The sequence below is a fragment of the Mchenga conophoros genome, linkage group LG3 (genome assembly GCF_057382185.1).
Source record: "Mchenga conophoros isolate Kocher_MC1m ecotype Shallow Benthic linkage group LG3, M_conophoros_male_GT1.1, whole genome shotgun sequence".
Lineage (NCBI taxonomy): Eukaryota > Metazoa > Chordata > Actinopteri > Cichliformes > Cichlidae > Mchenga > Mchenga conophoros.
Genome location: NC_140528.1, coordinates 28,993,672 through 29,017,131, shown reverse-complemented (window position 1 = coordinate 29,017,131; position 23,460 = coordinate 28,993,672). Strand labels below are relative to the sequence as shown.

General features: G+C 42.7%; 2 protein-coding genes and 1 pseudogene across 2 annotated transcripts; 2 read left to right on the top strand and 1 right to left on the bottom strand.

The window, feature by feature from the left end:
• The first annotated feature begins 1,094 nt into the window (after nucleotides 1–1,094).
• Nucleotides 1,095–11,700, top strand: LOC146578017 (uncharacterized; annotated as a pseudogene).
• LOC146578016 (uncharacterized) lies at nucleotides 11,524–14,040 on the top strand. The gene is made up of 7 exons (XM_085257036.1): nucleotides 11,524–11,537; nucleotides 12,591–12,651; nucleotides 12,749–12,799; nucleotides 12,888–12,932; nucleotides 13,017–13,081; nucleotides 13,158–13,260; nucleotides 13,375–14,040. The coding sequence occupies exons 3-7, from the start codon at nucleotides 12,791–12,793 to the stop codon at nucleotides 13,642–13,644; spliced, it is 492 nt and encodes a 163-aa protein (XP_085113162.1). The 5' UTR covers nucleotides 11,524–11,537; nucleotides 12,591–12,651; nucleotides 12,749–12,790; the 3' UTR covers nucleotides 13,645–14,040.
• Nucleotides 14,041–18,363: 4,323 nt separating this feature from the next.
• LOC146578015 (uncharacterized) lies at nucleotides 18,364–23,177 on the bottom strand. Its single transcript, XM_085256753.1, has 6 exons — nucleotides 23,132–23,177; nucleotides 21,521–21,865; nucleotides 21,305–21,430; nucleotides 19,490–19,807; nucleotides 18,492–18,818; nucleotides 18,364–18,426 (listed from the first exon to the last, which is right to left on the bottom strand). Exons 1-6 carry the CDS (start codon nucleotides 23,166–23,168, stop codon nucleotides 18,404–18,406), a joined length of 1,176 nt encoding a protein of 391 aa, XP_085112879.1. The 5' UTR covers nucleotides 23,169–23,177; the 3' UTR covers nucleotides 18,364–18,403.
• Between the last annotated feature and the right edge of the window lie 283 nt (nucleotides 23,178–23,460).

Sequence of the window (23,460 nt, the reverse complement as noted above, 5' to 3'; positions counted from 1 at the left end):
GCGCACACGTCCGGTACCACGTCACAACAAATACGTCATTTCCTGTTGATTTTTAAAAAAAAATGCACCCTCTCATCACCCTAGGGACCGAAAATGGTCCTGCCCGATCAGCGGGCGAAGCCGCTGCTGCACGCCGGAAATGAGGCTTCATTTTCCGCAGGTCTGTCTAAGCAGCCCGCTGTTTTCCAGCCCGGGGTCAAATGTGAAGCAAGGGCGCCACCCGGTGGACAAATAAAAAAATTACAACTCTAAGGCCAGTACTGCAAACGGAAACGGAAACATAACCGATCACGATCGATTTGACCGTAATTTTTTTGCCGTGAAAAATAGCGTTTATAATGGGTTTCAATGGGCCCAAAACGGTCCCTAGGGCGACCAGTGTGAGTATTTTTGCTGTTAAGCCGTGTTAGGCTGATGTAAGAAAATCAGACTGAAATTTTGAATCTTTTACAAAAACGAAACCGGGTGGCAAGTTTCGCTATATTACACCCAACACAGTGGAAATGGCTTCCATGCGAACAAAAAAAGTGGCACAAAAAGGTCCCAGTATGACACAAGGGGTTACAGTCTCAGATCAACACAGCCCTGCCCTCCAGCACTATCCACAGCAACCCCTCAACAGCAACATTGTACCCATCAGGTAAAGCATCGGCTACGTTTGCTTTGCCTTGTTGCCCATATTAGATTCTTGATGAATGTGTGTTGTTGTTATTCAGCCTGGTTCAATGTGCCCCTTTTTAGCTTTAAGCACCCGCCCCTTTAAACCTCTCTGCACGGCCCTGAGCACATCGTGATCACAGCATTGAACACATCACACATTTGGGCAGGTTTGTAGAAATGAGAGCTGCTCAGTCCAAACTGGCTGAAAGCCTCCTGTCCTGTTGGAGTCTGTGCTGTGATTGGTTCTCATGTAGTGCTCTTCTACACCACCTGAACTCTCACTTTACTCAATATTTACTGGCTGTATGAAACTCGCCTCACACAAACACTTCTTTCTGTGCTTTTTCTATCAAAGTGCTTTCTGTCTAACGCACACACATCCACAGTCCAATGCATCTAACTTTGTGTTCGCGTCCCGCCCGAGGATATTTAGCATGCAGCCTGGAGCCGCCAGGAGTCAAACTACCAACCTTCAGGGTCTTAACAGGTGCCCGCTCGACCTCCTGAGCTGTGAGAGTGAAAGGATGAAGGTGGGACTCAGGAGCAGGAGCAGGGAGGCAGCTGCAGCCTTCATGCTGTCTGCACTGACTGAGAGACGCCTCCAGCTTCCCTTTGATCTCATCGGGTGTGTGCTCTCTGTGTGAGTATGCTGCTGTGTTACTCTGATGAGTTGCTGAGGCTGTGATGATTAAACAAGCTGTTATCATCATGAAGAATCCCCTCCACCCTCTGCACCACCTACTGGACAGTCTGACAGGTAACTTTGCTGCCTGACACTCTGCACACATCGCCTGCATCTACCAGTGAGACAAACGTCTAAATCTAAACTCTCGTACAGAACTTAAACCCTTTGCTTTACTATTGAATTGTTCTTGTCACGTTCAGATTGTGGTGCAGTTTCAAAGTGACACAAAAATCTGTTGGTGACTTTAAATCTTGTCAAAGCACAGAGACGCTACGAGCCCCTCACTGCTCCTCACAGAGACCAGAGGAGGGTGGATGAACTGTTGGTGTCTTTGCTGATGGGTTAGATGAGACGTCACACAGAGGGTCTGTTACAGGGATGTCAGGGGGTCCTGGTGTCCCACAGCAACCACACATGGCAGCAGGTCATGTTATTGATGGCATCATTGTGTAAGTGTGTGTGAATCAGGACGTATTAAAGAGTCACCTTTACTGTCTGAAACTGTCCAAAGCTTCCTGATCAACACTTCCTGCTGCACTTTCAGATCCTCTCTCTGCTCACAGGAGAATCAAACCACTGACCTTTGACCTCTGACTCCTCAGCGTGTTTGCTCTGCAGCTTGTAAACGATGACATAATGAAACATGTCGTTACAATAATGTCAGATGTTGGTGTCGCTGACGTTAAAGTCACAGTTGTAGATCACGAGAGCAGAAGTGTCGTGTTCAGGTGTGACGCAGCTGCTGTCATTAGATTTAAATAGAAGCGAGCGTCCAGCCAATGAGATCAGTCCTGCTCTGTGTGCTCTCTCCTGGTTGGTCTGTGGATGTTGTCATTACAGGTTATTTCAGTGCGGTTGGGGGTGTAGCGTCCTGATGGTGTTCCTCCTTCAGCTCGGCTCTGTCGGGGTCGTAGGTCCAGTGTTTGAGTTTCTGTAACTTCTTCATGTTTTTGGTGAAATGTTCCTGGTTCCTGTTACCATGACGTCTCAGTGTTGTGTCTCTGGGCTTCTTGTAGGTGACGTCTGGTTCTTTTGTCCTCCTGGTCCTCTGTGAGTTTTGTCCTTTGGTGTCCCTGTTATGAAGTCAGTCAGGTGTCTCTGTTTGGGCACCTGTGTGAGGTTAGTCTCTGTGTTATTGTGAGTCTCTGGTCTCGTGCACTTTGTGTTGTCCTGATTCTCTCCTGCTGTGTGTTTATTGTCTCCTGTTGTTCATTTCATGCTTCACACTCGTGCTGTGTGATCTCTCACACAGCATGAGTGTGCTCTGTGTTTCTGTTACACTTCCCTAGTTTCTTCATTTAGTGCATGTTGTTGTATTGAGACTAGTTTGAGTTTATCAGGCAGTCGCATTCATGTTTCCACACTTTCATTCATTCATTCACCTCAAAAATGAATTGGAGATTACTGATGGATGAGTGAACAGATCAGAGACTCTGTAGACTTTAACGTTTTTAACCTTTCGAGTCATCGAGAGGCTCCATCAGCTCAGTGGTGAGGTTGTTGTCAAAGCCCTCAAAGCCCTTTTAACCAATAGAGCTCATCCAGGTCTTTAACAGAAGCTGCAGGTTAACTCTACAGATCCAACAGCAGCGTGATAAAGAACGATACATTCGTTCAGACTACAATAAACACATTCAGTTACAGAGTCACAGGTAAGGGTCTCATACTGTGATGTAGTGCAGGAACTTTAATATTTACAGTAAAGTAGAAATGAAGCTGGTTAAAGACAAAGTCAGACTGACATTGTGTGAGAGAGGAGTGCAGACTGCATTAATAACTAACATGTACACTATAAACACAACTGCATGAAGGTGAAATACAAACCATGTTTGGGCTCTTGTGGCTCACAGGTGAGTTCAGGCTGAAGACTCGTCATCCAGACTGATGGAGAGCAGCAGGAAGCACTTCCTGAAGTAGCACTAAAGCTTGTGAATGAATTGTTTCACAGCACGTGCAGTCCCATTAAGAGATTAAAGACAAATAAAAGACTTTAAACAAGCCTCACATGTACAGGTAGGGAGTGGAGTGAAATTAAAATGGGCTAATGTGCTCAGACTTGTTGCAGTTAAAGACGTGCTGCAGCACAAGCTGCAGACTCATAATGGATGCATCAGTAACCCCACAATAAAGTGCGTTACAACAATCCAGCCTAGATGCAACAAAGGCGGGTTACTGTCTCAAAAAGCTGTTTGCATCAAACAGGAAGTCGCCCCGTGTCTTTTATTGCTAGGAAGGAAGCTTTTTATGCAAGAAGGGAGCAAGAAGGTGAGATGTTGAGGGGATCCTCACATGCATTATTCTCTCTCATGGACAAAATGATTCAAAGCTGTCCAGAGAGACGAATCCCCGATGCTGCTAGAATGCTTCCTGATCAATTAGCTGAAGGTGCTGATGGACACTTTCATCTTCTTCCCGTGCTAAACCACCATGCTTAAAAGTGTTTGAGTTCACTGAAGGCTCAGCGTGAGCAACATGTTGTGAGGAAGTCTGTTGTTGCGTGTTGTCTTCACTGATCTCTGATGTATGTAAGGCTCTGGTCTCCTTCTCTGTGGTCCTCTGATGCTGTGTTGAAGCTCTCTGTGGACCAGGGTTGTTGCTCTGACTGCAGCAGCTTTCCTTTGGTTTGCTGGTGGTGTGCGTGCTGATCCAACATCAATGTGCTGTGACTGGTGAACAAATGCACATGTGTGTAACCATGTTATTGTAGTTTTACTTTGTCTGCACTAAATGAGTCAGTTTGGCCTCATTTTCACCAAACAGAAACTTGTTTCTGTGACTGAGTTTGATCTCATCTCCTCTGCACATGTTAATGTGACTCATCAGGTCCAGCTGCCCATCAGGAAGCTTCTGTGTAGAACAAAGGAGGTGAAACGGACTAACTCGGTGGGGGAGGGGCTTCCTGCTTCCAGGAAAAGGTCCGGCTGTGTATCCTTGCTGATGGTCATCATCAGTGTGTGTGGAGTAAACAGCTATAACACAGTGGTCAGCACAGACTCCTGACTCCATCACCTTCATCCTGAGCTGATGGAGTCCTGACACCTGCTCAGTGTGTTTAACATTTTTCTCTGTGTGTGGATTTAAATGTTTGTCCGTTTGTCCTGCAGCGTCAGCTTTTGGTCCTGCACAGTGCTGCGACTCTCAGCTTGTGTTTCTATCCTGCACGTCTCTACATGATGCTCCTGAAACTGTTTCCTTTCCTGCTTCATCTTTTTCCTTAAAAGGAGTTTAGACCGCGAGTCGTTGCTGATAAAGGGAAGTGATGGACTTTCAGTCTGTGCTGGTGATGATGAGCAGCTCTCAGGCAGGACCAGTATCATGGGCATGAACAGAGTCAGGATCAGCTTTACCATAAACACAGACAGCTGACAGATGTTGATGTGAGGAGCTGTTGATGCTACATGTCTGCTGTGTGCTGCTGTGATTGGGCAGCTCTGCATCATAGGTCCACCCAGCAGCGTACACAGGCCTTGAAGGGTGGAGAAGGAGGAGCTTATCAGAGCGCACTGGGATGGAGCTGTTGTGCAGTTGCCATGGTGATGCTAGCATAGTATAGTGTGTATATGTGAGGACTCAGGAGAGGCCCTCTCTCTCTCGCTGTCTTATTTCTTGTGCTCGGCCTCGTTGTGTTGAAGCTCTGACAGCCTGAGGTTACTTTGCACAGACTGTTCATGTCTTTATCACAGAGCAAACTCCAGCAGAGTCAGCAGATCCTCATCTCCCCACCACACGTTTCTGTGGTGATGCTTGAGTCAGAGTTGGTACATTTTCAGTCAGCGAGGAGGAAAATCCTCTCAGTGGTTCCTACTGAATAATGTTCAAGAGAAAACGTTTCATTAAAGTCAGAGTTGTGATTTTCCGTGTGTAATGTTGCTGCTACGGCGATTTCCTCCACCCAAACTGAAAGCAGCTGAGTGCAGAGGCAGGAAGATGAAAGCATCACTGATGAACTTTAGTTACACGCAGTAAGAACATGACTGTGACTGTAATGTGATTACTGAATGGATTAGAGTATCAAGGACAAGCCTGAATTCTGTCTTTGTGCTCATTGTTGCTCTCAAACTGTGAAACACCGTCAGCTGACAGAAGAAAAACTACACCTGCCAGTGTAAACATTCATTTACTGTAATGATCATCCCTGACTGTCGTCCATCACCGTGTGTTGGTGATAAAGTTTATTTATAAATCTCCTAACTCACACGAGTGTTTACTGCATGTTTCAACAGCTTTAACTTTATTCATATATATTATTAATATCAGCCTCCTTTCATGTCTCGTGGACCGAACTGTTCAAACAACGTGGGACAAAAAGGCTTCAACTTTTTTCACAAGTCATGATTTTGGGTTATTCTGGAAGCATTTTGACTGAATTTACAGGTAATATATTGATTAGAGTTCATTTATTCTTTCGGTGTTGTTGTCTCTGTTTCCTGGGGGAGGACGTGCTGGATTACATCTCTCGGGTGGACTGGTGGTGTTGGGAAGACGGAGGTCTGGGCTTCTCTACTTAGAGAACACGAGCAGATAATTGGAAGAAGAAGAATCAGGAAGTTGAAATTCTGACTTTGTTTTTTCAATGGTAGAAAAGATGTTTCAGTCTTCTTTTGTCCTTTCCCCTCACACACTTAGATTGCTCCTCAGAGGCAGGGCCGTGCAGAGACGTTTGAAGGGGCTCAAACCTACAGACCCCTGCCTGCTGTACCCAGTGAGCTGGCAGCTGACGAGCATCACACAGGTGATGTTTGTCGTGCTGTTACACACACAGCACGCTCGTCTGTTTCAATTCATCAGTTGCCACAAAACAGCTGAACGTGTCCATAATAAGCTGACACTGCTGTGTGTTACAGGCTACAGTGTGCGCTGTTCACCTGCTTACTGGTTTCCTTTGCATCAGTCTGTCTCCCAGTTTGTGTTTCTCCTACAGCTCTGCACCACCCATGTGGCTCTTTGTGAGCTCGTTCCCACCTCGTAACCAGTGCACTCTGCCGTTAAGAGCGATCATTGGTTAATGGTAGTCATGTGACTGCTGCGAGCCAGCTCATTTTATTTAACAAAATTGTGATTAATAGTTAAATATTATTGTTGAGGGGCACAGACAGGACTCCACACACACATGAAAAGAAAAAACCCTCAAGAAAAGGCCACTGGTGGGACCCATAAAGAAGCGCTCAAGCCCCTCCCACCCCCCCATGCCTGCTTAGATATGCCAGATGTTCTGATGTGCTGATGAATTTGAAGTGATTTAGTTTGAGGAACTGATCTGGAATTGCTCTAAAGATTTTCAGTGTTTGTTTGCAGCCTGGTGAGCCTCTGTTTTCATACCCGTCATGTTCCTGACGCGATGCCAGATGATGTTTCTGCAGCTCTTTATTTTTATTCATATAAAACATGGAGTTTGTTGTCATGTTTGCCTTTTGCTGCCAGCAGGTTCAAATCAGCCTTTTTTTAATATTTTCTCAGTTTAAACATTTGATGTTTTTTCTCAGTCGTCTTGAGATTTTGTTTCATTTCTGAGATCATCACATTCTTTCAGTGCCATGATCCACAGACAGGACAGACTCAAAGACATCAAACTCATGTTTGGATCTGTGTTCGTTCATTATCTGATGCTCGTCAGCTGCAGAAATCCTCTCAGGAAAAGAGTTTCAGCTTTTCTTCAGGGTCACAGTGATGCGTTCAGGAACACCTGTGAAACACAGCAAACTGAGTTCTGCTTCTCTCAGTGGGACGCTCGAGTGTTTGGGTCCCTCTGTGGTTCACTTTGCTGGCCTCTAGTGGGCACGAGGTGAACTCATCGTGTTGGTGTCAGCTGTATTTGCAGAGCGTTCTCACTCCCGAGGCGTAACATGTCGACGTTTTGTCACGTCCCGCGGCGTTCCTGAGGAACGCGAAAGGAGACCTTCGGCGTTCTTATGGTACGCGGCGGGTTATGGCTGGAATCCAGTGCAATGACGCTCCCGCGGTAATAGACGTTCCAGCCCTGTATTCCAGCCCTAAACCTAACCTTATCCCTAGCCCTGACCATAACCTTATTCCTGACCTTAACCAGGACTTTAATGATGTTAAATAGCGTGTTTCTAAGCGATTTGAAGAAAAAGAGCGAACATGTGTAGGTTCAGTCCAGACGGTTCTCATATTCCCTCTTTTTCCGAGGTCGTCATTTAGGAACGTGGTGGGTAGCCGAAAACGTAATATGGTGACGATTTGTCACCTAGCGTAAAATGTTACGCTTTGGGAGTGAGAACGGGTTGGTATTTGACAGCAGCCACCAGTCTGCAGTTCTGTATTTGAACCTTTGAATCTCCACAAGTGCAGATATGAAACACAGCTGGGAATGATTCTTTTTGTGTATGTGGACGTAGTCTGTGGGTGGCAGTAATGGGGGTGCCCCACCTTTTCCCCTATGACAGCCTCCCCCACTTAACCCTGAGCTGGACAAAGAGAAAACGACGTCTTGTATTTGGCAGCTGTTACATCAGACACTGTGACACAAACACCTGATGACTGAACAGGTTTCCTGACAAACTCATTTTTATTTTGCTCTGAGACATTTTCACTCACACAGCCAAGGGCGCAGATTTGGCACGGACGGAAGGGACGTGTCCCCACCAATAATTTGATCTGTTCGAGTAAAGAAAAACAACCCGATAGAAAGAAAGAAAACGATCTCCCAGCGGTGCAGAAAGAGTTAAATTACATTCTTTACTGGAGTGCTACGTCATGTGACAAATATGGCCAATGTGATTGGCTGAGCCTTTCAGGGAGCTCTGTTTAGTTTTAGCAGCGGCAAGCCTGCGCTGTGAGGAGGAGAGGAGGATGGCAGCAAAGAGAAAGAACCTGGATATAAGAAAGTATTTTTGAAAGAAACCTGTAAGTCACAAACTCAAGCTCACTCATAAAATGTGTCCGTCATAGTAACGTTACAGGCTATGCTAGGCTTTGGCCCACATCAGTCTAAAACTGTATGTAACCATGAATAACGTGTTTGGGAAGCTAACTGCACAACAGGCAGCACTGTTAGTTCTCTCAGTCTCAGAGCAGCATTTCTAATTTTGATTGAAACTGTCAGAGGAAACGGAGCCTCGAGCAGCCCGGATATTAGTTTACAGAGGCTGTTAGAATTATATGTCTAACATTAAAATGTTGGTGACACAATAATTTCATCCTAATGGCACTGATATATTCATAGGGTTAATCTTTGAGACAAAATATCATGAGGTAGTCACGATTTTGCAAATATTCCACCTTGTAGTGCAGTTTGCACAAATTGTTGTAAAAACGCACTCAGCCTACAAACATTACTGACGAGTCAAGATCTGCACAAAGTGACAGAAACACTGAAGCAGCTCCACATTTTATTCTTATTGTCATGTATGTCCTATTTGTCAGGTGAAGAACCAACACAACGCTCAGAGAGCAATGGTGACACAAGGTCACAGGTGGAATTGGATGATGACTTGTTGGTTCATTGTTGTATTTGAAGCACATGTGTGACTGCATGTATGTGGAGTGCCTCACTGTTATTGATCAGGTGACAGAGGCAGCTCTGCCATGTTGTAGCTCGGAGGTGAAGAGGCGAGCTCACAGGTGACTGACTGATGATGTGGTGCTGTAGATTAACTAGTATTTATTATCATGACAATTATCAGGCTGCTTTTAGTCATCCCAGTATCCTCAGTTGAGGCTGAAAGAAGCTTCAGTGCTCTCAGAAGACTAAAAACATGGCTAAGGTCAACAATGACTCGAATGAGATTAAACAATGCTGCTGTGTGTCCACCAGGAGAGACTGGACAGTATAGATGGAAAACCAATATGCCAGCAGTTTATCTCAGTTAACGAGAAGAGCAGGCCTGTGTTTGGCTCCTTCACATAGTGGACATTGAGTTGTTGTGTGGGACACCAGTAGTATTAATGTCTGTTGCTGTAACAGTAGCTCATGCTTAGAATAGAAAATCCCAACTCATTGATCTGATCGGGGCAATAGTGTGGCTAAAATATTGCATAATTTTGCTGACAGATCTTTTACTTTGTGGTAATCTTAGATGGACATAAACCACCAGGTCATTCAGTGCTAATGTATCAGAGATGTTCAAATCAAATCAAAATTTATTTATATAGCACATATTAAAACAACAGTGTTGACCATAGTGCTTCACAGTCAGTAAAAGCATGAGACAGTTAAAAAAAACAATAAGAGGACAACAAACAATAGGTAACAACACAACAAGCTAAAACAGCCAACTAGACAGAATCAAAAGCCAAAGTAAAAAAATAAGTTTTAAGACGTGATTTAAAAGACTGGATAGACTCGGCTGTACGAATATAAACAGGGAGGTTATTCCAGAGTCTGGGTGCCACGGATGCAAAGGCCCGGTAACCTCTCGACTTCATTCGAGACCTAGGTTGTGCTAGGAGCCTGTGATTGGACGATCTAAGTGCTCTGTTGGGATTGTATAAGTGGAGTAGTTCAGAGAGATAGCTGGGCGCTAAATTATTCAGAATATTAAAAGTGAACAACAGAATATTAAAATCTATACGATATTTAACAGGGAGCCAATGTAGTTTGGCTAAAATTGGAGTTATGTGTTCATGGATTCTCGTACCTGTTAAAAGGAGAAGGGTCTGGCTGCAGCCACTGTGGAGCTCCACAGTAACCGGATACACGTGACCTCCACACTAACCGGAAACACGTGACCTCCACAGTAGCCGTAAACACGCATGGATACCGTGGAAGTCTTGCAAGTTGATCGCAAAGGTTGGGACAGAGTCTTTCTTAAATAAATTTGCCGTTAGTGATTTCATAATTCTAGGAATCGTCTAGTTTTCGTACAATGATCATGTTGCCACTTTTTTTGCGTTACAACAACATTCCTTCTTATTTTAATGTTTTTTCATCGTGCTCCATGGCAGAGAAACACACAGATCAATATCTCATTGTCGGCACTGGGTCAAGCTGTCGTAGGTAAGTACATGCATTGTCTCATGACCAGAACGCTACCATTGTTTACATGTTAGGTTTGTTCCTATCTGTGTGTGTATATTCTTTTCTTTGTGTACCTAGCCCCACAGGTGTGCAATAAACCCAGAGAAATCACTGAAACGGTGTTGAACCCAGCACCTTCAATGTCTGGTGACACTGGTAAAATTTCTTATTTTGAATAGTGATTGTCATATATAGGTGAAATAATAATCTTGCATTCATTATCTTGTTGTAGTTGATGGCTCATAAACGAATTTGTTACATGCTGTTTCAAATGAATTTCCTTCTATAGATAGTGCTTATTTTTCTTGCATTTGTATGCATTTAATGTGCATTCTATGTAGTGTTTTGTCTGAAACCTGTTAAAATCCCTATAGGACCTCAGGAAAGAGTTGACAACAAGAAAGCCAACAGAAGGTCTCAACAGATGCAACTTTTCCTGACCTGTGTGGACCACCGTGCGAAGCTCTGACAAAGCCTGAGAACATTTTGGCCAGCCGTTCATCATGGTGTTTTGTACCGCACCCTGGCCAACAACAGCTTGTATGTTAAAGTTTTCAGATGTTGCAAAGTGCAACTTTTAGTGCTTATCTGATTTGGTCATCCACAGTCTATGACACCTCTCTGTTTTTTTAGCTCAACTATGTTCTGGACATCAGCAGACCCAAAGATGAGCTGATTGTTGAAACGTCTTCTGGATGCCTCATGCGGGCAGATTTTTGGACACTGGGTTTAAACAAACAAATGGAATCGACTGTAAGTATTTTTTTTCTATGAATATGAAATAATAAAGTGTACATTCATTTCTTTCATGATTTTTTCTGTTTCAGATTGGAAATGGCTGTTTTGAGCTTATCACTAAAATTGTCCAGTCAAAGGTACTGTATGTTGTATATGATGATTGTCAAGCTTTAATTTAGAGAGTTGTTGTTTTAAATGTTTTTGTTTACATTCTAGGGGATAAGCATTTACATAGAAAATCTGTATGTCACCCGGACTTGGCTTGCACCCTATGGCTGTGATCCATTGCAGTCCTTTCCTGTAAGTGTACCGTCCTTTAAAGAAACAAGCAAGTAATCCAAATGATTTTTTTTTATAACTTTGGTGAGAGTTCATATACAGGATACTTAAAAAACAATTCTGTTTCAGACTGATGCTCAGAGGATGCACATCATAGTTCTCCCTCTCTGGACCCCTGGTCATTTCCAGTTGTGTGTAAGTCTTGTTTTTTACACATACAAACTGTTAGAATTTTGCTATGTGTCTGAGATGTATTCAAGCTTTTATGACGCAGTTTCAAAAGTCTTTGATTGTGATCGCTTGCAATGACATTGTTTTCAGGTTTGAAGTCATGGCTAACTGTCTTTTAGGTACTGAAGCCACCTCAAAGAGAAATCCTCTTTCTTGACCCAATAAACACCAAGGCAGGATTTGGTGGCCAACAATATGTTTCACTTTTGAGGTCACATCTTTATAAGCATTTTTGGTTTGTTCCGGAGTTTTCAGGAACCTGTTCAGTGTTCCAGGTTAAGTGCATCCCAGATCATGTTCTGCTGATCTTGAGTGTTCACACATACAGTACACTCACATGCTTTTTTTATAAACTATATCAGCAAGTTTCTGTGTGGAGTTTGCATGTTCTCCCCGTGTTTGCGTGGGTTCCCTCCGGGTACTCCGGCTTCCTCCCACCGTCCAAAGACATGCAGCTTGTGGGGATAGGTTAATTGGATAATCCAAATTGCCACTAGGTGTGAATGTGCGAGTGAATGTGAGTGTGAATGGTTGTCTGTCCCTGTGTGTTGGCCCTGCGACAGACTGGCGACCTGTCCAGTCTGTCGCCCTATGACAGCTGGGATAGGCTCCAGCGACCCTGAAAAGGATAAGCGGAAGCGAATGGATGGATGGATGGATATATCAGCATGATGCTTCAACATTTTATTCTATTTCTCATCTTCACATTATGATCAAGTCAGTGATGCTGTCTTTAGATGACTTTCAGACATAAATAGGGTCTTCAAATGTTCTAGTTTAACATAAAAGACCATTAAAAATGAGTTTATAAAATATGCCAACCTTAACTTAAAGCTGTAAATGCTTTATTTTGACCAACTGTGAGCATGTGACTGTACTTTTTCATTTTGTTATGCTGTTTTGTTGAGGTCGTGTTCCTAAGGCCTGTAGTTACAGTTGGTGCTATTAGCAATAAACATTTCACACCCATCATCATGACATCTGTTAACTTGTGAATGTAACTGTCTTTAAAAAAAGGAATCTTGCAGTGAAGATCATTCCCGGGCAGTGGTCAGAAAAAAAGAGCTTTGACTTGAAGGTATGTGCTAGTTTAAGTGTATGGTGAATGATATGAATTACACTAGTCTTCTTTTAAGGGATTTTATTAACGAGCCTTTATTTTCAATGTAATACAGGGTTTTCCAAGCCAAGACTATGGAGTTGACTGTGGGATCTTCATGCTGATGGTAATTTTTCTCTTCTCTTCTTGAGATTCATACAGAAGCTAATTTAAGCTTCTAAAAAAATGACATTTTTATTTTTTCTTCCAAATAGTCTGCTCTGTACGTGGCACTGGATGCTTCATTTGACTATACTATAGTAAGTATTCTATTTACTTTCACAGCAATGGAGTCTTGAATCTTTTGAAAGTTGTTAAATATGTTTCATATTAATATTTTACAGTCAGACATGCCCTACTTGTGTAAATGGTGGTGCTTGCTGTTGATGGAGAACTTTGATCTCAGGAGGTATTTATATTTTGACTTCTGTTCTATGTTGTGTCAAAGTTTACACACCTTAACAATATCAACAATTTCTGTTAAGCTCTGGCAAGCTATTTGCACACTGGAGAGAGGAAGCCAAAGCTGTGCTTGAAGGACAACACGTGCCCATTGTCAGACTGAAAAAGTTCCAGGAAGTCAGTCATGTCAGTATTCACTTTAAACAGTAATTACATGGTTAGTGACATTTGAATAACTGTTAAAAAACTGTTCTGCAACAGAGAAATAACTATGTTTTCATCCCCGTTTGCCTGACACAGGAGCCAGCAGTTGTTGAAGATCTGCGTCCTGCTGTGCAGTGGGCTGTCCAAAATAAGGCACTTTTCCGTGGACACGTAACAATGCCCAAATATCTGTCCTTAAATCAAGGGGACCAGCAGAGGGTCTTAAGAGACATGTCAGAGGAAGAAGACACTGGAGCAAGGGACTTGTTCCTCTTTGTTTTTCAGTTTGCAAAGGACATGGAGCTCTTTTTGAAAGCATGTGCTGATGAGCAGGGGCTAAGGGTCAGTGCTATGTTTGACATGTAATGGACAAATGAAGGCACTGGCTGTGTTTGTTTGTTTAATATGTCGTTGTTGTTTTTTGTTTTGTTTTTTTGCATAGTACAAAATTCCAATTAAACTTATTTCAAAATGTTGTTCACTTGATTCTGTGTCCATACTTATAATAAAGGATTACAGTGTAACAGCATTAAATGTAAATGTAACAGCATTTTTTTAAACTTGTAATTTCAAAATAAAAAGCTTATTGTTGATATTAACAGTAAAGAATTGTAATCAATAATATTTTTATACATTTTAAACATTAACACTCTGGGCTCTATCCTGGCCATCTGTGGACACTTCACTTATTCTTTTTTTTGACTACTGCACTGCAGTGGACCAAAAGAATGACACGGGTTTGATCTTAAGGATCTAATAGTTGTGTGTTGTGCATGACATTGCCACACAAATATGTATTTGCAAGATAGAGTAGAATAAATATTACACAGGCTGCAGTGAATCTCTGTTGATACAGACTATTGAGCTTTGAGTTTCCCAGTCAAACTTAGCTTGGAAGCACCTGCTAAAAACACTTTTACTCTTGTACATTTCATAACAAGACACCATAGCCGAAATATTAACAAAATATATATTATTAAAAAATTCAAAGCTGCACATACAGCAACAAACACCGTTAGTAAATGTGTCCTGGAGTTTATGCAGGTGCAGAAAGTGCTGCTGCTGTAAGTCAGCCTAACAGCTTCCAGATCACTTTTCTGGAAAGATGGTAGGAAGGCCATCACTGCTCATTTCTACAGTCTCCCAGATCTTGGAATACAATCCCTTTGTACCATGAAACCACTTCGCAGTACTAGGAGTCCACTAAAACCTATAAAGAGAGTGATCCTGGAAGAAATGGGGCACACACTAGTGACCTCAACAATTGCAAGACAGCCTTTTTCCCGATGCTCAGATGGGGAAAAAAAGGAAGTTTCATGAAAACATTAGGACTTTATCACCGTTTTATCTGAAAAGTTAATGGTAATATATAACCTAACTGGCTATAAAGAGTAAAAAATTTAGATACAATTTTGATTTTGATGAAAAGGACTGGTGCTATTTTAAAGAGTCACGTCGGCAAAAGTAGATAAATGTTTTAAGAAATATACATTTTATAGCATTTTGTGAACATACACAAAAAGTGGCCATTTTTGGCAACAAACAAGCTGAGAGAGTTTTATATTTTTTGCTCTCCTTGAACAAAAATAATAGTGCATAATAATCAATGTTGATGTTAATCAATTAGATGTCCCAGACTCTACTATTAATAATACAGCAGTCCCTCGTTTATCGCTGGTGTTACGTTCTAAAAATAACCCGCGGTAGGTGAAATCCATGAAGTAGCCAACTTTATTTTTTACAATTATTACAGATGTTAAGACTGTAAAACCCCTCACTACATGCTTTATACACTTTTCTCAGACAGACATGAACATTTTCACACTTTTCTCTTTTGTTTAAACACTCTTAGAGTTCAAACCTTCGTAGAAACATAAGTCCAGTATCATGGAATGAAACCTAAAGGTGCATTTGAGGGTGCAAAACGTTTCGTCGGCATTGTTGTGTTTGTTTGGGAGAAAACTTACAAACATACAGTACAGCACTTCAGAGTTACACTGCTAGCGATCGAAGATATATGTAAATTCGACAAGCTAAACGCATTCTGTACTGTACAGCAGGAGTCCCGAACCTTTTTGCACCACAGACCACTTTAATGTCAGACAATATTTTCAGGGAACGACCTTTAAGGTGTCGCGGATAAATACAACAAAAGAATTTAAAAAAGAAACTGTGGTATTTTGTAAATATAATAATAAACGTGACTTGAGCTGTGCGCCAACAACAATGACAGTGACATCCTCCTCTCTGCTTCTTAATGCTCTCTGGTCGCTATGGTAACGCGTAAATAGTTCTTTCAAAATAAGACACACAACTACAACCATACATTTCACATCGGAGGATCAACTATCGCAGAACGGTACCAAAGGACTCACGGACCGGGACCGGTCCGTGGGCCTATTAGGGACCGCTCCTGTACAGGAGACACTGGACTAGATTGATTGACAATGGTCTACAGCAATCAGAACGCACAACACGATGTACTGTAAAACAAATAAATAAATCAGCGAAACAGCAAGTGTCGCGGAAGGTGCGCCGCGTTATAGCGAGGGACCACTGTACACTTTTGGCCACGAACAATTTAGGGGATGGTGAATTTTTTTGAACAAACCCAGAGTGTTAAAAACCCCCCACTTAAAACCATTTTTATTTCTCAGCAGCATCAATAGTAACAAAAACGCAATTTAGTTTTCGCTGTCAAAGTCGATTTAACTGAAGTTACGTGTTTCCGGTTACTGTGGAGGTCACGTGTTTCCGGTTACTGTGGAGCTCCACAGTGGCTGCAGCCAGGTGCTCTTGGTTAAAAGACGCGCAGCTGCATTTTGAATTAACTGGAGCCGGCAAAGAGAAGAGTGTTGGAGGCCCGAGTAGAGGGAGTTACAGTCGTCCAATCTGGATATTCTGGCCTCACTAGGGTGTGAAGCTGGTTTCTAGCTTGGCAGATAGCTAACAGGTCCACAATAAACATCCAGGAGTCAGCGGATACGTTTTAGATGTTTACTGTTGAAGCACTGTAAAACTGGTACAGAAACAAAAATAAAATATTACATCTCTGCTGTAATTGCATTTTCTTTACAACATCAAACATTAAGCCATGCACTACAATGCATATAACACATAAACACAAACTTATCCAAACCCTTTCACTGGTTATTAGGCCCACGCATTTAGCGATTAGCTTAATGCTAACATTACATGGGAAATCCCATAGACGGGCTAACGTGTTAGCATCGCGGCCGTTTTACCTCACAAAAGAATGTTTTCCACACAAACCTCTAAACTGCTACACAAAACTATCGCGGGAAAGCTTACAAAACAGATAGCAACTACTTACAGGCATGTGCTCTCTCAGGCTCAGCAAGAAAAAGTGAACAAAAAGTGGAACAGACAACAGTTTGGCTATAGGACTGCTTTTCACTGGTGAGGTACTACGGCAAGTCTGCTGGTACAAAAAACACACACCCAAATGATCATGCCTGCCTTAAAGGGGCAGCACACTGGATGTAATAAATGCGTGGATAAGCTTTTCAAGGTCCTTTAAAGGAAGGAACGGCTTTGCTTTAGATATCTGACGCAACTGGTAAAAGCTGTTTTTTTATGTTGGTGTAATGCAACTGAAGTAATGTTGTTAAGTCTTTGAACTCATATTCGTTTATTGTCATGACTGTATTTCAGGGCTGGACTGGCCATCGGGCATACCGGGCATTTGCCCAGTGGGCTGCTCGTGATTTTTCGTTTTTATTGGCCGATGGGGTTTTCTTCCTTTTCTTTTTTTAACGGTATAAATGAGTGGTGGTGGATTGGCCAGTTGGTCATGATCGACTCTGGGCTGGACCAATTACAGCCGAGGAGGTCAAACTTTAAAGTTAAGGTGAAAAGGAACGGGATTTGTGCCGTACTACTTCAGCTAGAAAGTTGCTAATTCAATCATGAAACTGATCAATGATCAGCTGATCGGCTTTTCTCTCTGCGCCAGAAAGAGGAAACCAGCGGAGGTCGAATTAAACAACAGCAGCACGTTTAAGCTTGATCAGCTGTTGTTAGAATTTATTTAATATTAATTTCTAGTATCAGCTGATGTTTGCTGGAGCCACAGCTGTAAAGCTGCTGGTCATGATGTCGGTTTGGATATGTGGTGAGAGGGAAACATGAAGATGAAACCAGGAGATGTCCTTACTGAATCATCAGAGCTGAACAGGTGATGGAGAAACAGGTTTACCTTTCAGGTGACATGGATGAGTTGAAGGGAAGTTCTGAACTGTTTCTGTGTGCTACTGTTTAGAATACCAGAATAGGGAAGGTGGTGTAGGTTTAAGTTTAATTATAAAGGCTTTAAAGGATTTTTGACTTTTCCTGTAATACCATGGTGGGCCGGTCACTAGTCAAAATGCCCATATTTTGTGCCAGTCCAGCCCTGCTGAATTTGAAGTTATTTTTATTTTTGTATGATACCTGATTTATATTGAATATGACTGAAGTAAACTAAAGTCTAAACTACTTAGTCATTTGTTTAATTGTAATTTAGCATTATATAACTCACATATAAAACTATCAATTGTAATTTTAAATGGTTTAAAAGCATGTAGAATAGCATATGTAGGCAAGTACATTTCTCCTTTTTATCAAGAAGCAAAGACAAAAAGGAAAAAAAACTGAATCATTCGTCCCCACCAATGCCAAAACGAAATCTACGCCCTTGCACACAGCTGTGTCCAGCAAGCTCCACCCACTGCTCCTAAAAAGGTGTGGTCAGTGATGGATCTCAGCTTCCCGTGCCCCTCCCCTCCCCTGCAGCCGAGCCACAAACATCCACAGATACACACAGTGTTGTTAACGGTTACTCCACATGCACATGACACTGACACACCTTATATTTGGTCAGACTTACAGAAACAGCCAACAGTGCACTTTCCAAGAACACAGGTTTGTCGGAGTTTATACATTAGCTGTGTGATCATACTGAGAACACACAGGACTCAACAGGCTTCAGTATCAGCTGACAGCATCTTCAGCACCGTCTGTTCACTGATGTCCTTCACTGATCAATAATCAAATAAACACATCAAACTGATTGATCAGTGATCAGAGCAGACGGATCAGTGGAGCTGATCCTGATGGCCTCTGCTTATTTCTTGGCCTGATTTTTCCCTGCAGAGGAAACAGAAGAGTCACACCTCACACACACACACACAAACATGAATGAACTAACTAACCTTTGACTGTGAGCCACACCCTCTTGTATCTCCAGGCCTCCTTGCTGTTGACCTCACATCCGTATCTCCCAGCATCTCCCACTTTGAGGTGTCTCAGGGTCAGACTGAGGTCTCCAGACTTCAGAGCGTCTTCATTCATCTCAGTGCGACCTTTGTAATGGTCGTCCTGTTTGTCGGGCCGGTCAGAGCCGTTCTCATACACGTGGACCTTCATGTATTCTGGTTCATAACATTTCCACACCACTTCACTGTCGTCAGGCAGGTTTTCTGTGGTTTGAAAGGGAAGACAGATGGACTCCGCCCCCTCCTCCTCCTCCACCTGACACTCTGAGAGGACAACAAACAACGTGAGCATGTTAACATTTTACTTGTTATTGATGACACACCAGTCGTGGACTTTATGTTTTTACTTAATCCCTGAGTTTTTATGTTGATTCATAAAAGCTGAATCAACATAAAACGTCTACAGCCTGTTCATAGCCCAGCATCATCCTTAAACCATTGGCTGTCTGAGTGGTGTGTAGACTCATGTGGGTCTCTGAGATTCTGATGAGGAGAGACAGCATCTATCCAGCTTTGGAAGAAGCATTTAGGGAAATCTGTATGCAACACTGAGACCAGGATGTTTCCGGCTCACACGCCTCTCTGCAGACACCTGCTGCTGTTGTAAAGGTTTCCATCACTCGTCTCATTTTAGGACATTGGGAACGAGCTCAGGGTTTGTTTTTGCAACACTATAGCCGGGCTGATAGAGTCAGAGCTCTGAAGTCTTATGTGTGATTCTCTTACACTCATCTCATCTCATGAACGTCCTCACAATATCTGAACCACTACAAAAATGAATCAAATTTACAGTTTCCCACAAACTTATCTTTGAGCCTGGTTGATGCTTTAACTGCTGACATTTACCAGTTTCTCTCCCACAAACTACTTCAGTCATTACAAACCACTGACTTACCAAACACAATCTGTGAATAAGGATCATCTGCTGCACTGACCTTCGACTTTCAGCTCCACTTTTTTCTCCATCAGGACTTTTCCCTCCCTGCTGTAGGCGGTGCAGGTGTAGGTGTCCCTGTCTGTGTGTGTGGGGTATGTCAGGGTCAGATTGAGGTCTCCAGTCTTCAGCGGGTCTTCGATCATTTCTGTTCGGCTCCTGTAACGTCTGTGCTGTTTTTCAGAGTCTTCCTGATACACGTGGACTATCCTGCCATCTCTGTCCTTCCACACGACTTTATTTACCTGAGACAGGTGAACTGTGGCTTTGCAGGGCAGCTTGGCAGACTTCACACCTGAACCCACCTCCACCTCACGAACTGAAAGAACAACCAAGCACAACATGAGCTGCACAGCATCAGCAGCAAACTTCCTTTGACAGGATGAAGTGAAATGTTTGCAGTAAAACATGTTGGACTGGTTCCAGTCTGAAACGTGTTCCTTTGCTCCATGAAGAGACTGTGCTGTGTTTGGTGTCCAATCAGCAGCAGAGCTGAACTGAACGTGTCTGCCAGATACCACAGAGTCAAAGCTTTCAGCGTCTCATGGTTTCACTCCAGTCAAAGCTGTGAAGAGTGTAAAAGCTCGAGGGAGAGGTGGACGCAGTGTTTCTGTAACACTCATCACACATCTGACTGCACTTACAGTAAACCATGGACAGGGTAAGACATGGACCTGCTGTCCTGATGTTACTCTGTGTTTTCTGAAGTCCTGCTTCCAGCCTGGAGATGAGCTTCTTCAATGGTTGTCACAGCTTTTTCTATCCATGGGGCCTTTTTTCTTTAACTATTATAAGACTAATCCATCTGACCAAGAGAAGGATCATCAGAGGAGAGCTGAAACTAACAGCTGTGGTTATTGATTGCACCTAACTGTTATGTTATCAGTCAGTTGCATCATCAGTGGATAGCAGGATGGACACTCCTGCAGGCACTTAGAGCTCAGTGCGTCTCCTCACTACCAGCTTTAGTTACTTTCTGTTAGCCTATTGTTGAAATCTCCCAATCCTTTGAATCTTTGGGCTGAAGGAAGGACAATACTCGGTGTATAAATGCTCAATCAACAATCATTTATTTCTATACAATTCAACACTTATGAGCATTAGAACCATCATGATGGGGAGACCTGCATGAAGAGGGTCACAGCAAGTCTCAAAATGGTGACGGGTTGCTCAGCTTCTTATAGCCTCTAGCGGCCCCCACCTAGTCGTAAAAGCCTAAACATTCACATTCTTTCTCTCTTACTAAGTTATGACCTCGGCTCCTTGTTTCTCTGCTCTCTGTAAGGTGGGGGTCTGTCTCTTCTATTATCGGCACAAGGTCCTCTGCACACAACATTCTCTTCATGATTCAGCAGTATGAAATGTCAAGAAACAGTGTAACACATTCAACAGTGTCGAGTAATACAGGTCAATCCAATAGATCTAATGATTTTCACACTCTTTTAAGTCAGAAGTATAGTGCAAACTAAAACTACATACTGATCACACCATCTAAACTAAAGGATAATATATGTCCTACAGCTGTTATCATAATTCTTTGATTACATATATAAGGTAACATATGGTAACAGAATAATATCACACTATAATGATAATACCAGAAACTTTGGCCCTTCAAACAAAGAGTCGGTCCAGACGTCTTGTACAGGATAACTGGGATCTAACAGTTCGTGGTAACCATCAGTGATGTAAAGATCACTAACAACTCATTCAGGACAGAGACGTCAGCTATGGTGCTGTCAAATCACCAAATCAAACTTTGCTGATTACCTTCAAGGTTCTGATATTTCATCAGATGGTCCAATAAAACACTCACCTTCTTTGTTCTTTAACGTTTTGTATCTACAAGACAGCCATGCAGCAAGCATAACAACCAGAGGAACCAGAGGAACCAGGACACCTGAGAGGACTTTGAACCAGACTGCAGAACGAGGAGGAAGTTCTGTGATCGACACAAAACAAACAACCTGAACATCAACCAACAGATTTTTAGAACTTGCCATTAGCATGCATCTGACCTGACAGCACTGACCTGTGACCTTCAGGTCTACATAGGCCTTGTTCCGATCTTGTCCATGCTTGCGGTATGTGCAGGTGTAGTTTCCACTGTCAGAGACTGTGGGCTTCCTCAGAGTGAGGCTGAGGTCTCCAGTCTGCAGAGCCTCGGCTCTCAGTGATGTTCGACTGAAGTAACGAATGTTCTGATCTTTAAAATCGTCACCACTCGGCAGACGCACGTGGACTGTTGGGTCCTTGAGCTCCTCACGGTCCCACACTGCTGCTGTGGACTCAATGGTAACATCAGCTTGTACCTGACAGGGCAGCAGGACAGACTCCACCCCCTCATACACCTCCACCCCTGAGGCATGCTGGGAACCTGAGGATAAAAATATAAAGCAGGTGAGTGCTGTGATTTTGTAACAGCTGAGAGACACAGGACATCAGGTAAAGTTCCAAAGAGTTTCCTGATGGTTCACAGATGAACTAAACAGGTAAAGAGGAGCCGACTGAGTCAACAACCAGGAAAGTGAGTGACTGAGTAGAAGCAGACGTCCTCATGTGCAAACATGTCAGCCTGTCTGACTCTGAGCCGTCCCTCTGATGGACACAGCTCTGATGCTGGAACATTTTGTGGTGGATTTGTGTGTGACATGTATACCTATATAACTATATAGACTATCTATCTATGTGCACTGAACATAGATATTTTAACTTTCACGCAGAGTCTTAAGCACATGGTTTATTAAGGGGGTACAGTAACAGTTGATGTACGGGGAGATTTCTCCTGAGTAACTCAACCTCCCCAATACACACTCGTCTTTCATGCAGCACAACCAAAACAGTTACACTGTATGCGTGTCTGTGATTATGTCATACGATATAATCTCACACACACACACACACACACACACACACACACACACACACACACACACACACACACACACACACACACACACACACAGTGAATTTCCTTTCAGTGTGGAGATGATGCAGCAGAATTTAGCTTTGTGTTGGGTTCTGATGAAAAACAATCAGTAAGGTTTCGTTTGTATATTTACAACAATTAATGCAAAATGAATCAGAATAATCTGAAGGAAGCTGACAAATATGTAAAAGATGCCACTGTGACATGAAACAGGTGAACAGCAGAGATGCAGTTTGTTCACAATAAGTTCAATATGACCTAATGTTATATTAACAAAGTTACCATTGAAATGTTAAGATACTGAAGTAAAAAACTGAAGACACTTACTTCAACCTTCAAATATAAACAGCTTCTAAACAAACTGCTGTGATGTTGTGTTTCATGAGTCATCAACCTGTTCTTCATGAGCTGCTTCAAAATGAATAAAACACTGAGATCTGAGTGAATGTGTGTCAGTGCTTTATTCATGATGAACTAAAACCTCACTGAGCTTCATAGTTCTCAGTTATTTGAGCCACATGGTGGGATCCACCCTGCATCACCCGAGCAGGGAGGGCTTCATTCAGCAGGACAGAGAGCAGACATCAATGCACTGCATATATAATAACCTCTGTGTGTGTGTGTGTGTGTGTGTGTGTGTGTGTGTGTGTGTGTGTGTGTGTGTGTGTGTGTGTGTGCGCACATGCATGCAGAGTATCAGAGCAGCTTTCTTACCGAGTAAGAGGAGCATCAGCATCAGTGGCATCTTCATAAATCTGATCCTCAGTCAGACACACGCAGCAGCACTGCAGACACACCCAGAGGCTGCTGCACAAACACCAGCTTACTTTCACTTTCATTTTCATGCAAGGGTTAAAAATGATTGATTTTTAGTTTGAGATTTATTATTATTGTTGTTTTTCTGTCCTGTTCAGCAGCTTTAGAAGGAGAATTATGATCTGAATGCTTCGTCAGTTTATTTATCTTGTATGTGAATAAATAATATGTATTGTGTAACAGTGTTTGAGCTGACAGGCTGGGAGGGGCAGATTATCAAGAAGAAA

Bases quoted from the DNA above. Each gene is read 5' to 3' on its own strand.
- LOC146578016 (XM_085257036.1), top strand. The intron at 12,933-13,016 runs GTAAGTATTCTA...AATATTTTACAG, and splicing joins CTTCATTTGACTATACTATA to TCAGACATGCCCTACTTGTG. The intron at 13,261-13,374 runs GTCAGTATTCAC...TGCCTGACACAG, and splicing joins AGTTCCAGGAAGTCAGTCAT to GAGCCAGCAGTTGTTGAAGA.
- LOC146578015 (XM_085256753.1), bottom strand. From the start codon at position 23,168: ATGAAGATGCCACTGATGCTGATGCTCCTCTTACTCG. The intron at 21,866-23,131 runs GTAAGAAAGCTG...TTTTATCCTCAG, and splicing joins GCTGATGCTCCTCTTACTCG to GTTCCCAGCATGCCTCAGGG. The intron at 18,427-18,491 runs GTTAGTTAGTTC...TTTCCTCTGCAG, and splicing joins GGTGTGGCTCACAGTCAAAG to GGAAAAATCAGGCCAAGAAA.